This window comes from Bombus impatiens, unplaced genomic scaffold (assembly GCF_000188095.3).
Source record: "Bombus impatiens unplaced genomic scaffold, BIMP_2.2 scf_0037, whole genome shotgun sequence".
Lineage (NCBI taxonomy): Eukaryota > Metazoa > Arthropoda > Insecta > Hymenoptera > Apidae > Bombus > Bombus impatiens.
In genome coordinates, this window is record NT_176456.1 from 635,021 (window position 1) to 650,046 (window position 15,026).

At 42.6% G+C, this 15,026-nt stretch overlaps 1 protein-coding gene across 1 annotated transcript in view; it reads right to left on the reverse strand.

Annotated features, from left to right (window-relative positions):
• LOC100750063 (zinc finger protein basonuclin-2-like) overlaps positions 1-15,026 on the reverse strand; it is a 33,429-nt gene that overhangs the window by 6,837 nt on the left and 11,566 nt on the right. The window contains 1 exon segment of the mRNA XM_024370253.2: positions 4-281. Coding sequence (XP_024226021.1) covers positions 4-131 — 128 coding nt within the window. The 5' untranslated portion in view covers positions 132-281.

Sequence of the window (15,026 nt, forward strand, 5' to 3'; positions counted from 1 at the left end):
GGCGGCGGTGGTGGCAGAGGAGGTGGTAACCTCGAGCCTGGAGGCGGGAGACCGCAGTGGAGTAGGTGTAGAGGTGGTGGTAAATGTGCTAGTGGCATCGTCGGCGGCGAAGGTCGTCTGCTTGGTGACATAGCATCCGTCCCCGGCGTCCCGGCGGCCAGCAGCAACTGCTGCACGAATGGACGCGTCTCGGCGAATCTGAGGAACTGCTGTAGTACCAGCGGCTCCTCTTCAGGAGAGCAGATGCTCCATCGGTCCAGCACCGGGCCGTTCTGCGAATCCTGCCAAACAACAAATTCATCTTTCGTTATTTTTAGGTTGCTCTAATCTGAATTAAGATACGAAGCAACATGGAATACAAATTAAATAATTTAATCCAAAGCTAGCTGGAACTAACATATCGCGTTTCCCTTACGTTTCATGGATATCTCTTCGTTTATCATTTACATTTCAACATCCTTATAAATCTATGAATCGCCAGCGATCAGAAGGATTAATCGTAGTACTTTGATGGCAAAATACATAGAAGTGCGGTTTCACGAACCTGCAATTAAGATCGAGTTCAACGTAAGGATGTCAGAAGAAAATTACATCTTCTAGGAACGCGTGACAATTATCCCGGAATAGTCCTCAAACTGTAAACGCCGTATAACGTATTAGAGATTAGCTACGTGCCGCACGCAAAGTGGCGGAAGTCGTTTCGCTTCCTCTTGTAATTCCGCGTTTTACGGTCAATATCGTGTTTACAGACAAATAGTACCAAGTGCACGTCCGCGAAAGTTCTTGCGAATTCTTTCGTAACACACCGTAGAAGAATTATGGTATTTATAAATGTAGGATATTATATTTTAAGATATAAATATTTTAGTCCTGTAATACCCACTTGCTCTCTCAGTGTATCACACGTGCTTCGCAATATTTAACAATTCTCAGTTTTTTACGCTTACCGATCGTTCGTAGATAAGTTTCAAACTCCGGAAATTCCGGAGCGCGATTATAAATTCAAACTAAACTGTCAACTGTGACGTCAAGCGTCGAGAAAAAGCGTGAAATCCGCAAAAACACTTGTGTGTCACGGTCGTCTGTCAATGAAGCGTTGCAGGAATTAGAATTGCAATCGTATTAATAGACTTGGTCCGTATTGCTAGCGATTTCTATACCTATAATCGAACGTTAACCAATCCGTTGCCGAGCCGTTTCGATACTAACTTGTTACCTCTTGTTTATCCTCGACTTATGATCAATTTCTCCTGATTACGTTATTGTGTTACGCTGCTTTACCATGACTTGACAAAAAAAAAATTAAATAAAAGGAAGCAAATCCTTCTCTTCGCGTCCCTAATTACGAGATAAAAAGCAGCTTTATGATAATTCCTTGTCCGGACAAAAACGCTTCCTTTATTCGTGTAGCGTGGAAGGCCGCTTACGTAATGACCATGTGCACAGGACGATTAATAAGAACGGATCGACGAATAATCGAACTAATTTATTCTCTTTAACGCAATTAGTTCTAGGTGAGTTGTCGCGGCGAAACGTCCACGTTGCGTACGATTCATCGATCGTGATTAACAAGAATCTGAAATTATCGACAAGGCAATCCTGTTCGTTAACGATAACAAACGTTGTTAACGCCGCGAGGGAGTGAGACCGACATCGAAGATTAAACTGTTATTGAAAACTGAAATTTTCAATTAAAAAGTGGTGCTCCATTTAATTGTAAATTTCGTGCTAGAAAATTTTCTTTCCTGATTTGTTGACATACTGGAAAGGAGAAATAACTGTATATAATCGTAGTATTACTAGTATTATACGAATCGCATATTTGGAAAGTAGCATTGCAGGTAGAACGTAATTATCGGATAGACTTCGGTTATCTGAATTTCTCGTACATTTCAAAAACGAAGAAGTGGTGGATGGAGAGCGTAGGAAGAAGACAAAATTCTGCTAATTGATTCGTTAGTGTGGCCAATGTGGCCATCTAATGAGTTCTACACATTCTTTTTACGCGTGAAAAACACAGTCGGAGGAAGAACCCTGTTCGAAGAGCGTTTTACAGCCAACAACTATGTACCTAGTAAGAGAAAGAAAAATGATAGAAACGAAATACAAGATTACGAGCTTTCTAATAGTAAATGCAAAAGAAAATAGTTTCGTACGGTAAAGTTCTTCAGGCATCTCCCATTCCAATACGCATCCGAATCTTCAATCAACAACGATATATTATTTTCCTCGTTAGCGTCTCGACAACCGTAAAGACATCTTTAATTCAACGAGAAGAAATCGTTTCTTCTCGATTTAGAAAACAAATCCACGTACGCACACATCCCAAAGAAGAAAGTAGCAATTTCCGTTGTTTAGTATTTTTCCACTTCCTCGTTGCCGTTCATTGTCAGCCAGCGACGTGCTTCCAGTATCGACTCGCAAAATCCGCAGCTAAGGTCGCCGGTTTCTCTTTCGTGTTCTTGATTTCGATACACCTGTTCTTCCATGGAATTCCGTCAAAAGTCACGATCACTTCTCAACGATCGATTAACCGATCGTTCTTGCACCAACATTAGATCGATCCAAGATCGAACGAGAAACACCAGTTCATGCTTCGTCACCAGACTTTTCAATTACCAAGATAATTAATAGCCGAAGCTGTTTTTCAATATATTAAAAATTCTATAAAAATGGAAAATTCCAATATCCACGATCTGATCGGGAGAAATTTACATTCCCGTGAAGAAAGCTAGGAAAAAGATAGCAGAGAATTTCTTTCAATTTGATGGCATTTTCGTATAATTTTTTTGTTATTGTGATTCAGTTTGGAGGGTCTCGCGTAGCCGGAACGTCACGTATCGACACCGGAAGGTAGTCACGGCTCCTTCTAAAATCAGGGTGGCCAATGCGAATATATAGAGCGTCCCTGTCGGCGTCGAACTTGTATATTTACGCATACCGACGGGCTCGACGTAACGCAGGACGGCACCGCGGCGCGACGCTTTTCGCGTCCCGCTGTATATTTCTTCAAGCACGCACACGCGGCCGCGAAACGACGCAGCGCCGCGTCGCAAACCCTCGTTTCAGCGACGCCACTCGAAATTCGAGGCGAACGCCGCGTTATTTTTCGCACCGAGCTCGCTGACGCGAGGCGACGCGAATCGCGCAAGGCTTTCCCGAATACAACGCGACTTTGTAACACGAGACAACCGCCATTTTCTCTTTGTCACGTTCGAGAATCATTGGGATCGCGACTCGTACGTAGGATGAGCGTTCGATGTTTCCACGCGTTACGTTCCAAATAATCGTAACGATTACTACGTAATTTTCTAAAGCTCTGTCGATATCCAATTAAAAAGATCTAAATCTCTTTGTCTGTTTTAACACGTGGAGTTTGCTAACAGAGAAACTCGAACGACAATCATTCATCGTGGGCATGTAACGGCGCACCAACAAATTACTAATGGAGAATTACGGGACACGTCCAGGACGCGAGAAGAAGGACACTGACCTCGCAGAAAACTGAATTTTAAGACGAAAGAATTTTAACACGATCCCGTCAAGTGTTTCTTTAAAAGATCGTTAATCAATTGTGGGAACAAGAAAACGAGCACCAAAAAGTCTCTAATTCCGTGGCACTCTGGTGCAAAACGTTCCGCGTCGCTTCGTTACCAGCCTGTAGAACAAAGATTAACTTTTCATTAAGCGACCCGTAGAAAAAACGTCCTGTAACTTGTGCCGCGACGCGACGGCGAGTAATAAATTTCCAGTTTCAGATTCCACCGAGTCTGGTAAAAAAGAAGCGGTGAAAGAAAAAAATGGGCGAAAAAAGACGTTTTTCGAGCGCAAAAACCGCAGACGCATTAAAACGAAACGTAACGACGAAAAATTTCCCAAAAAATCGGTAAATATTAGTCGGTGTGCGAAAACGTCGACGTTCATCGACGTTGCGCGATTTTTACACCGACTACCGCTAAATATACTTCATTGGACGGAAGCTGCGTTCGACGTTACGTTATGAACGCGTCGACCGTTCAACGCCTCTATTATTCCCGGTCGACGTTCTAATTGCGACACGACCAATCGGTGCCGACCTCTGGTAATGAATTGACGAGAGAAGGAGCAGGTTACAGTTATGGGATCTAGGAGACTGGCTGTGAAAATTATGGTAATCACGGGTGACACGTAGGCGCGATACTCGTGAACCTGGCAATCTGCTGGTTTTTATATTTGTTATAGGTTATTGTTAATTCAAGATATCGTTACGTTGAAGTGCGATTTTCCTAGTTTCGCAGTATTTTTACTCGTCGCTGAGATCTCGCCGCTCCTTTTACGTATATTAAAATATAATACGATTTTCTCCGTACGTGTACCAACGAGTATCGTGTAGCTCATAGTATAAAAAGAATCGAAAGAAATCTTGAAATCTTAAAAATTCTACGTAATCTTTGCAAAATTATCAACTACCAATCTCTATTCCTGCAATTTAACGCGTAACGTTATCACCATCGCTGTTACCCTGTCAACCACCCTAAAAATTCCACTTCATCGAAAAACCGCAATTCTGCAGCGTGTAACCACCCTATAACCAAGAGGATTCCTATCAGCTCGCGTGCGGAATTAAATCCGAGTCCCACGGTACCGGCCGCGTTCTTAGACACAACCGTTTAGGCGTTCCTTTCACGTAACGACGAGCGTTTAGTCGTTTCGCGGAACTGCTTTTCACCCGGCGGACCTCCGCTGGTCACGCACACGTGCGAACCATCACGACTTCGCCCAGGACGAGCGATTTGCCACGAAAGAAACGAAGACTATCGGACTAAACGAGGAAAATCCGTGTGGGAAAGTCGCGAACCGGCTGAAAGACGCGAGTTTTGGAAGGTGATTATCCGGAAACAGGCGAGAGTACGAGGCGGAGAATGAGTCGTTGTTTTTCTGAACACGACTGTTCGAAGGTGAAAGTGGAGACTTCCAGGGAACAAGAGGTTTTTATCGTCTTGCGAACCGTTGTAGCTCGTTGATGATAATTCCTAAAACGTTCAACGTAGAAGGTTTTCATTGTGATTTGATTAATCTCCAATGGGATGAACCGAATTTCGGCTCGATGCTTAATTCGTTCATTGACGATTAATTGGAGGCTGATGGTTTCTCGTTTGTCCAGTTTCAGCTGTGATATATCGCGTAACAAGTTTGCTATACCTATCTAATACGTTATGCGCGCACAAATTACACCGTGCGACGAGTTATGCTAAAGTTAGTACGACGAACGACAGGCGCAACCCTTCAACCTCGCGACAAACCACTCGGCCAACACTTTACTAACCGCACGTTCCACCGTTTCCACATCGAACGAGCCTCGAAACGGTTAAAATACAACGAGTTACTCGAATCGCAACAAATCTACCGCTTGAGTGTGGACGAGAGGAGAAAAAAGATGGAAATACGAAAGAAAGGAGAGCCATGGCCAGACAGAAGAAACGAAACGGACTGGAGTGGATTCAGGGGACAGCAAATTGAACAGCTCGGAGGCAGAGGTTGGTAATGATCGAAGAGGCAGCGGACACGGGGCCGGAGGGGCGGCGGTAACAGTCGAATTAGCGAAATCACGCGTACGTGAGAGCAATCGCTAAACCGTTGATACCATATAATCGGTAATATCTTTCCGCACGCTAGAATGTCTCTTTTTGCGCGAGGCCAGCCTCCTCCGGGCGATCAGCCGTTTCTTGCCTCTTCTGTCGAGCGGTTCGCCGCTTTTTGGGACATCTAATGTCCTTTAAATTGGCCGATGAACTCGAACGTCGCGCTGCTTATCCCTACGTCCGGGGGATTTTATTAATTTCCACGACCGCTGATGGGATAATGATAATGATAATAGACCAGGAGGACGTTGAACCGTTGCGTCGGTCGCTCGTTTGGACAGAGGCATTGTTGAACTAGGTTTCAGAAAGGTGACGCACGGTCCGACGATGGTATCAATTTGGAACAGTGGGTTATTTTCAGATGGAATGTTGTGGTTTTTTTGCTCGCGCAGAATACTCAGGTGACACGGTTTCGATAGAACGGGAATCGAAAGGCGAGGATAATTGTCAGGTGGCACGGAGTTTCAGCGAAGCTAAATAGACGGTTCTTTTCTACGCGTACCGTACAAATCTATTTATAGGGACAAAGTGTAAGCTAGTGTGAATAAACGAGCTTCTGTTAATCGAATTTACTCGTCCGAATGTGAACTTCTATCGTTCCAATTGTCACATCTATTTATCGTATATTGAAATTTCTTTGAAAATTTCTAATTGCGCAAAGCGAGTAACGACAGATCTTGGTCGGACGAGTGTATTTCGATTGATTAAACCGATCGTAAATACGCACGCCAGAATTAACAGCGATAGAGAGTTCCTTTTACATCGTGTTACGTACAGCGGAACAAAGACGTTGCTAAAGTACTGACTAATTACATATTCTACTCTTGATTAGGATTCTTTGCACCGTGTAAAAACACCGAAAGCAACCATCGTAGCAGCGATATTAGATTCTACGGCAAAGTGGCAAAAAAGTTAAATTATAAGCGAATTTTTTGTCTTATCAAATTTACTAGTTCCGTTGATTTCAGAAGTCACGTTAATGCCAATGGCGTTTAAAGATGGATGAAAAATGTAGGTATATATGTATATAGAAAGGAGACGAAATTACCATCAAGCTGGCAGCGTCACTGTCAGCGAGCGCGTTCATGCGTCATTTACTGTATCTTAAATCGCCCCGGGTGCGGTTATTTCTTGCGTATTTTACATTGTGGCCATCGCGAATCTAAGCTTCTCTTCCTGGACATATTCTTGTCACCGAGATAGCGAAGAAACGCAATTTCGAAATATCACCAGGAAGAACTTATATAAATTGACTGTTTCTTGTATCGTTTTACGCGCAAGCTTTTATCTTTTTTTCATAAATCACAAGAGGCGTAATAAAAGATGCGCTATTTATAAGAAGTTGTTGCATAATCCTACGGAAGACCGCGGTATTAAAATAAAATAAATTTATTTAATAAATTAAGCCTTTCGTTCGTCGATTGATAGGTTTACCGTTCGTTGAAAGTCGCCAATATATTTAAATAATCCTAGTTTAGAAATCTGAATGAAATCAAGTAGATTCATCTATTTAATAGTACAACAGGTGCACCAACAATACACGATTACAGAACCATTCGAATACAAAGCATTTAACCTGCAGCAGAATACGACGCTAAATACACCGAAGTGGCCAAAGATTTCCCACGAAAAAGGAAAAGAAAAAGAAGCGGTACCCCGGTTACGCATCGACCATAAATTCATCTAATTATTTGCATATAACAATTCTTCCCTTCGAAACCTGCGGCGGCTTCTGTTTTCACGGAACATTTCCAATTAAATTTTCATAATGTTCTATTTCGCGATCATCCTGACGATAAAAGGTTCGCCTCTGTCGACGCCACGCATGAATCTTTCCTTTCCTTTCCTTTTCTTTTCCTTGTTTTCCTTCGAATCAGCTTGTGCAAACTCATCCCCACCCTTCAGTTTCCCCTCGTGTCGTCGATCATGCTCGGCGATCCGCAAGATTTACGCGACGTAAACAAAGGAAAGGAAACGCCTGACTAGGAAGGCACGTAATTTAAACAAAAAAATAAATCATACGGCTCGCGGTGAGAATCGGAACGATGTGAATCGCGTTTAACCCGCTTGCAGCGGGCACGACCGCGTGCTACGGGGTCTCCTCTGGCCGTCTTCTCACGGAAAAATCACCCAGGCTAATGAAATCGGTCGCACAATCGCCATTATTCACGGAAACGGAGCGCGAGGCGCGTGACTCGTTGCGCTTCGCGAAAATCCTCCGCTCGAATTGCCTCTAGGAAAACGCTCGCAACGGTTTATCGCTGGCTTGGCTTTTTGCACGGCTTTCGATTATTTTGATTAGTTTGCATGGGTAAATTGATCGATCGAAAGAACAAGAAGCACGAGCAAAAAATTCGCTACGATTGATTTCGCTTGGAGCGGCGATGGTCTGCTGTTTACGACGCAGGAATCTGACATGCATCTATCGCATTTGACGGAATGTTTCTAATTTCTAATTTTGAATTTTTACTCCTCGTTGCGCAACATGTTCTAGGTTTTTCTCGTTGAACAGCGCGTTTACTTGTCGTGGAAGTAATCAATATCTACTACTGAACAGTTTTCGCTTATTCTGCTTAGAAAAAACTCGATGATTTTCTTGCCAATCGTTCGACGGATTAAATCGATTGTCTCCTAAGTGCTGTATAATTACACATTTAAAGTACTCAGCTTTGAATCAAGTAATTCGTACCGTTATACTTAAGATTACGTAATATTTTAATCGACCTCGAGAACGTAGTAGAGAGCGTAAAACGTGCTTTAGACACGAAACACGTTTGGCGTGACATTTGAACGTATCTGATACGCTCTGATCCAAAAACACAGAGACAACAGCGCCGATAATTTTATTTCTATTTAATTAACAAATGTATCTTGATAGAGAAAAAGAATTTCCATGGAATTTCCACGGCCGAGTGTTTATTTTATTTTATTTTCTTTTCTATTAGAACATAAAGGAGTTCGTTAAGAGCGTTAATTATCGAAATAATGGCGCAATCTGATTTCATAGAAACTCTGAAAATAAACTAATAATGTGACATAACGATCTGCTGATGGCGGTTTTAATAGCGTCGTAACGAATGGACCGAGCACAATTAGCTCGTTCGGAGCGCCATTGCTTGTTCGAAAAACAAGAAAAAGAAAGCGCGCATTCATCTCGTATAAATCTACAATTTAATACCATTCCTCACACGTTCCCGCGCATAATCTTCAATCTGGCCACCAATGAATCACACGAAATAACAACCAAAAAGAAACGAAACAGGGGAAAAAAAACATCATGTCGCTCTGTACCGAAAATCTACCGTCAAAGAGAAGACCCAAAAGAAAAGTCACACGTAGAAAACTAACCGTGTGACACGAAATAATAATTAACGCGCGGTATTCCGTCAACGAGGCTCGACTTTCCCGGCCTGAACGCGGCGAGATCGAGACTGGAGGTGGAAGATTGATACACGGCCTGCATAATTAAGCAAGAACGCAGCATCGTCGGACGTTCTTAATTCGTTGGGCGTTTACCGTCGTCCTTCCATCGGCACCCAATTAGTCCTTTAATTAAGTCCCTGGCAATTACCAGTCGTGGTTACACTCTGGTCGCGTTAGTGAAATTGTTCGATCGTTATCGACGCGACTGCGGGGCTTTCCATCGCGGTTCTCTCGCACGAAACGATCTTTTTTTCTTCCTTTCTTTCTCTTACTTTTTTTTTTTTTTTTTTTACAATATTTCAACGATCGTTCGGCGCGATTTTTATTACCCAGCGATTATTTTCATTCGCCCCGTCCAATCAACTTTTACGAGCATAGCCAGTTACTTTCCTCATTATTTGCGACCTCTTGGCTCTTAGGAAAATCTGCGTGGCACACGGACTTCTCCGTTTCCACTTATTTTTCATCCACGTATTATGTCTGTTCGGTATCCGTTTCGGGTTCCGCGAAGCTCAAAAATAAATTCTTTTTTCTCCAAAAGGATCCCTTGCGTCATTGATAGAGTTATCGTGTGTATCTCTTTTCACTATCTGTTCTCATCTCCTTCTACTCTTCTTCTGCTTCTTATCCTCTTTTAATGGTGTCAGGACTGGTCAACAGCGGGTTGCTCGGTACGCCGAGTTTAAATATCGCGTGGCTTCTATGCACACGTAGGAGGTTTCTTTGTTTTTACGGGACTAGCGTTTCTGGATCGCTGTTAATTGGCAGCGAAGCTTCTGATATCTATGTGGAAACTCGATGATGGGCTGTGAACGCATAAAATAAAGAACGGATATTATAAATTCAGCTATGTTTCCTTTGTGTTAGTTAACGAGTCTCATCCTGTTGCCTTAACTCCTAACCTTTAATACAGTTATTAAGCAAGAGATTTCCAACACTAATAAAACAAAATTATAATAATAGAATAAAACAGATATTCAACGTCGGGCTATATTTTGAAAATTATATTTCCAATTCAACGTCTTATCGATCCTAAGATGTTTCTTACCACGTGCCAAATAATAAAATATACTCCTATCGCAAATCCAAAACTGACGTATGATCTCTATCATTTTTTTTTTTTTTTTGTAAACCAGCGTAGCACGGGCACGCGCCCCGGCGGAACTAACGCGACTCCTCGAGTCCCGGCCAAATCGCCGCCAAACGACTCGCTCGCTCGCTCTTGGCGTTCCCGGTCGCTGTCGCCATCTATCGGCGCGATTGCGAACGAGTGGAGCCGCCAATTCGCGTTTCCCTACGAAAGGAGAGACAACACCGATCGACGGCAATGCCATCCGTGACTGGACACCGCATATGATTTCACGGCCGGTGCCCGCTGTCTTATTCGTGTGTAGAAATCGTGAAGATCTCGCGTGGATATCCGCCTTTAAATTGGATTGCAGCTACCTGCAGTCTCTCTTTCCCCTTGTCCCTCCCACCAGTCAAAACCGTTCTTCTCTGTCTCCGTTTCGGCCGGTTACTGCGTTTCTCCTTCCGTCCGAGGAGGTTTCAGCCTTTTTCGCTTCTTTGGAATTTTTTCTTTTTTTTTTTTCGTTGTTTTCTTTCTTCACATCGGTGGTACTCGTCTTTACACGCGTGTAAGAACGAGCGATGGGATACGTTGATTTGTTACGTAAGCAAGTAAGCGAATTGGTCTCTGTTCGAGGTGTTACACGGGTGATTTCGATGCTCGGGGACGAAGAAATAGGCTCGCGTGCTTTCTTCGGGGATAATCGAGATCGAAAATACGAACTCGAAGCGTTTTTATGCCGTGTTTCGCAGTTTCGATAATTACGCGCGATTTCCACGAGTCGGTCACTTTGGTATTGCGGCTTTTTTTCAGCTACTAGTTGTTTCGCGAGATTTCCATTATCGTGATTGGCGTGTTCCTTTCGAAATTTAAATACTTTGTCGACGAACCACGTCCCTTGTACGATGATCAGTTTCTTACGCGTGTCACGCAATTATACAATTTTTGACGAACCGTGGTAGCAACTTTATCGTGTGGAGTAATCCTTTTCCGAAAGTTACCGAAGGAAAAATAATACAGTGTAACGAAAGTATTCGTGCAATCTTGATCTACTTTTTTCAGTAGTTGTATATGACGTTATGCTCTGGCTCGCATCAATCAAAACTACAATTTCCTCTTCTTCTTCTAATATGTATAACTATTATAACATATAACTATCAAAGGTTTGTCGCTAGTGCCTGGATAGCCTTACGTCTCCGTGGAATAATTCCTGACGTTGATTTTTGTTTGCGCGCGCGATAAAAGTACCTCGATATATTATGAAGGTTGTGCAAAAATTTAATAAAGATTGATTCGCGATCGACCGATGTTTTCTTACAACATACATTTGTGCTAAAAGCTTCTGTTACTTAAACTGTTACACATTATTGCGTGCAACGTTCGAACGTATTAAAGTCGCGTGAAAAAAAAACCACGACTACTTAACACGTTCTCTATAGAATGGATTGCATATTCTCAGTTCTTAAACTTGGTAAACATACGAGCATATCTCGCGTAAAAATTATTCGTCATTAGAGAATAACAACGTAGATAATGGAAAGTCTCGTGAGAGCAGCAAGTGGAATCCATATCGGCCAGAAAGGAAGTTACCAATCGGTGGTCGTTTGAAAAGGGAAAAGGATGATGACACCGCGAACGAAAAGGAAGGAAACGAACGCGGAATCTCGAAGCGGTATCGCGTCCAGTCCGTTTATCCCTTGGTTCAGGGCAATTTCGCGGCGCCCTTTTTGCCTGAACAAGAGCACGAGGACGCGGCGGTTTCAATCAGTTACAGCCGCAGGAGAGCACCGTGATTACGCGGCGCAGACGGCATTAAACACTGGCATTACGCATTAGTACATTAAGAAAAAAGGCCCGTGGAACGTTATCGAGCCGCGGGATCGGCCACCGAATCGGCCAGTTCGCGGTCCTCGATCGTTAATACTCGTTGGTCCTTTTGTTCCGCCGCGACCACGGTCCCGGAATCGAGAACCGGCCATTAACGATCGATATCGCGGCGAATTTCATCCTTCTTCCAGTTCTTTCTTTTTTTTCTTCCCTCTTTTCTTCTTTTTCTCCCTTCTTTCCTTTTCCTCGTAGCGTCGTGTTTTCTACTTTCCAACGATACTCTTTATGTACTTCGTCCGAACGATGATCGCTGGTGGAAGTATTCATCGTCCAACGATGAACAATGTGACTTTGATCGACCCGATCCATGCGTTTAACGCCACCATTATCGCGGCAGGAATGGTAATTCCCGATGACCTCGGGCTGCACGGCTCGAAAAATCCTATTTTCTCTAATATTTAGTAACAAAGAAAAAAAAAAGAAAAAAAGGATTTCAACACACGTGGCTAATATCCACGCGAAATATAGCGGAGCATGTTGGAACGAACGACGCTACGACGAGTGGGTGTGAATTTTATGGTAGGGAAAGAGATTAGAAAGAAGAAAGATTTCAATTGAGAAACTGAATTTTTCGTATTTTAACGCCGCCGTCCGATTGCTATTTGTTTAAATTATCGCAGAATCACCTGAAAAGAAAAGCATTCAAAGCTGTCTGTATAGGTTGAATAAGAGAAACAGAAAAATGTATAAACCTTGTTACGTAATGCTACGTTTTCTATTTGCCAGTTTCTTTCAGTTGTTATTTGGTAAGATCGAAAGGCGTACGAGTTACGAACGACGATATGGAATATCGGGACACCTGGATATGTTCGATGGATATCGACTCGTCTTTGGTAGAAAGAACAAAGTAGAAGTTTCGAACAAGTCGAAGGTATTTGCGAAGGTATCCGTTGGTTCGCGGTTACGGCTAAATTAAGATCGTCGAGTGTTTGGGTGTCGGTCGCGCGATCGAGTTCTTGGCTTTCCTGGAGTGGAATCTTCTTTGGTTCTCGGTTGTTTGGATTGTGGCCGCTTGGATCTTTGCTTGGCCAGTTGCTTCGATCGAAGGATGCACGGTTTTCGTGTGCCTGCGGAGTGTTTGTGCAAGTTTTGGATCTTCGTGGATAGAGTTCTCGAGTCTTGGTCGTTTGGACATTGTCTTTTTGTTTTTGAAGGGTAAAATATCCAATTTCAATTGCGAGAATGCGTTTTCAATCTTTTGTACTGTCCTGACGTCAAAAGAATATATTTCTCAGTTTTTAGGTTTTTGGTGATCGACGTGGAAAATATTTTAATTATGCAATCAAATGGTGTTCATGTTATAATAAATTTTCTATTCGTCGATCCTTCATTTCTATTTTGACGCTAATTCATCGATCATTAAGTATCATTAAATTGCACGAACTGGCATTACATTTCCGGGTAAGTATACATTTTCTTCCATTAAAATAGAATATTTGGACACGGATTATTAAAAGAATAAAAATTCTATAGCAATCGAGGTCGATCTGTGATCTTTGAGTATATTTATTGCCATAGTTTTACGTGAGAAATACCGTGCCCCTATAATTTTTTCATATTCATAACTCTTTAAAATGTCCGTATACCGAGCGCTTAGCGTCACAATATAAAACTTCGTACTCTTTGTCACCTCCATTCCACAGCGCTATATAATTATTCGCATATTAAACTTGTCACGTAATATATCAAACCTGCACGGTATAATTATCCAATACCTTAACGCCAGAGTTTTCGCTCGCTTACACGACACTTTCCATCCAGCACCTTTAATCATCAATTACCTACACGAACGAGCCTTTAATCCCAAATCACCCACAGTGCACCTCAAGGACCCTAAATCTCTTATCCTAATTTTCATCCTACCCTAAATAATATTTCAGATTTCATATTCGATCCATTTAGTTCATTAAAGAATCAGCTTTAGAATGAAAGAATTTGAGAACGCAAATAGAATAGTTTTCAAATCCTTAATCTTAGGTCTCAAAAATGAATTCAAATGAAACACAGAGATAATCGAAAACAACGAACGAACGGCTGCGCTCGTTATTTAACAGTTACAGCTCGTTACAAACAGGTATTGTATAACTCGATCGCGAATATGATTAACGTCAAAAACGCGATACCGCTGACAAGCGTTTGCATTTCAGCGATTGCGAGCCACGGACGTTCGTTCCGGCTAGGAGCGTCACGCGTTACGTTTTAATTCGACCGGACCAAGAAATCTGCCTCGTCTATTAACGCGGCTTTTTTTAATGCAAACTTCCCGCTAACCGAGTTGATACGATCGTCGCCTAACGAAGCGTACGATGCATCGCGGTTCTTCGTTAGAATCAGCGAAATAAAATGGAGAATCTTCGGGAAAGAATGGTCGATTCGATGGTGCCGTTCTTTTCGCTATTTTTGATTTCTCGGTCGTTCCGTCTTCGATTTGATATTTGTAGTTTCGCGTAAACGTTGCAATTTTAGGCTATTTAATTTTATTTCTGTATTCTATATCGTATGCGATGAAATATTATTTTTGACAAAGCAACAAAACTATCTTAAATTCCTTAAACAACCACGTTCCACGAACAACGACGCTATTCACTGCGACAAAAGAATTCTTGTCCTTCTAATGATTCGCGAAACAACTAAGAAACTATTCTCTGGTTATCATCGCGTTTACCAAGATCCATGTCACTAGCCAATTTTTCACAATTCCGCAGCGACCCACCATCAACGAAACGCGCGAGTATCATTGTCCGAAGAATTTTGATCTCCTGCTTTTCCTTATCCCTTTCTTTCCTCCTGTCCTTTTCTTCGTGCTTCGTGTCAAACACGACGGATCGGTAGTACAGACGTAAACGCCAGGTCCGAGTTTTAATTTCCTCGGAGCCGATCGCGCGCCCGGTTTCGCGTTTCCGCTCGAGCGATCGACCCGGGCCGTCGATCCTCTTCTTCTCGTCTCCCCTTTCATCCGACATCGCGTCGTACCGCCTCCCCCACCTCCTTCTTTAACTCTTCCTCTTCTTATTTCACCCTCTGTC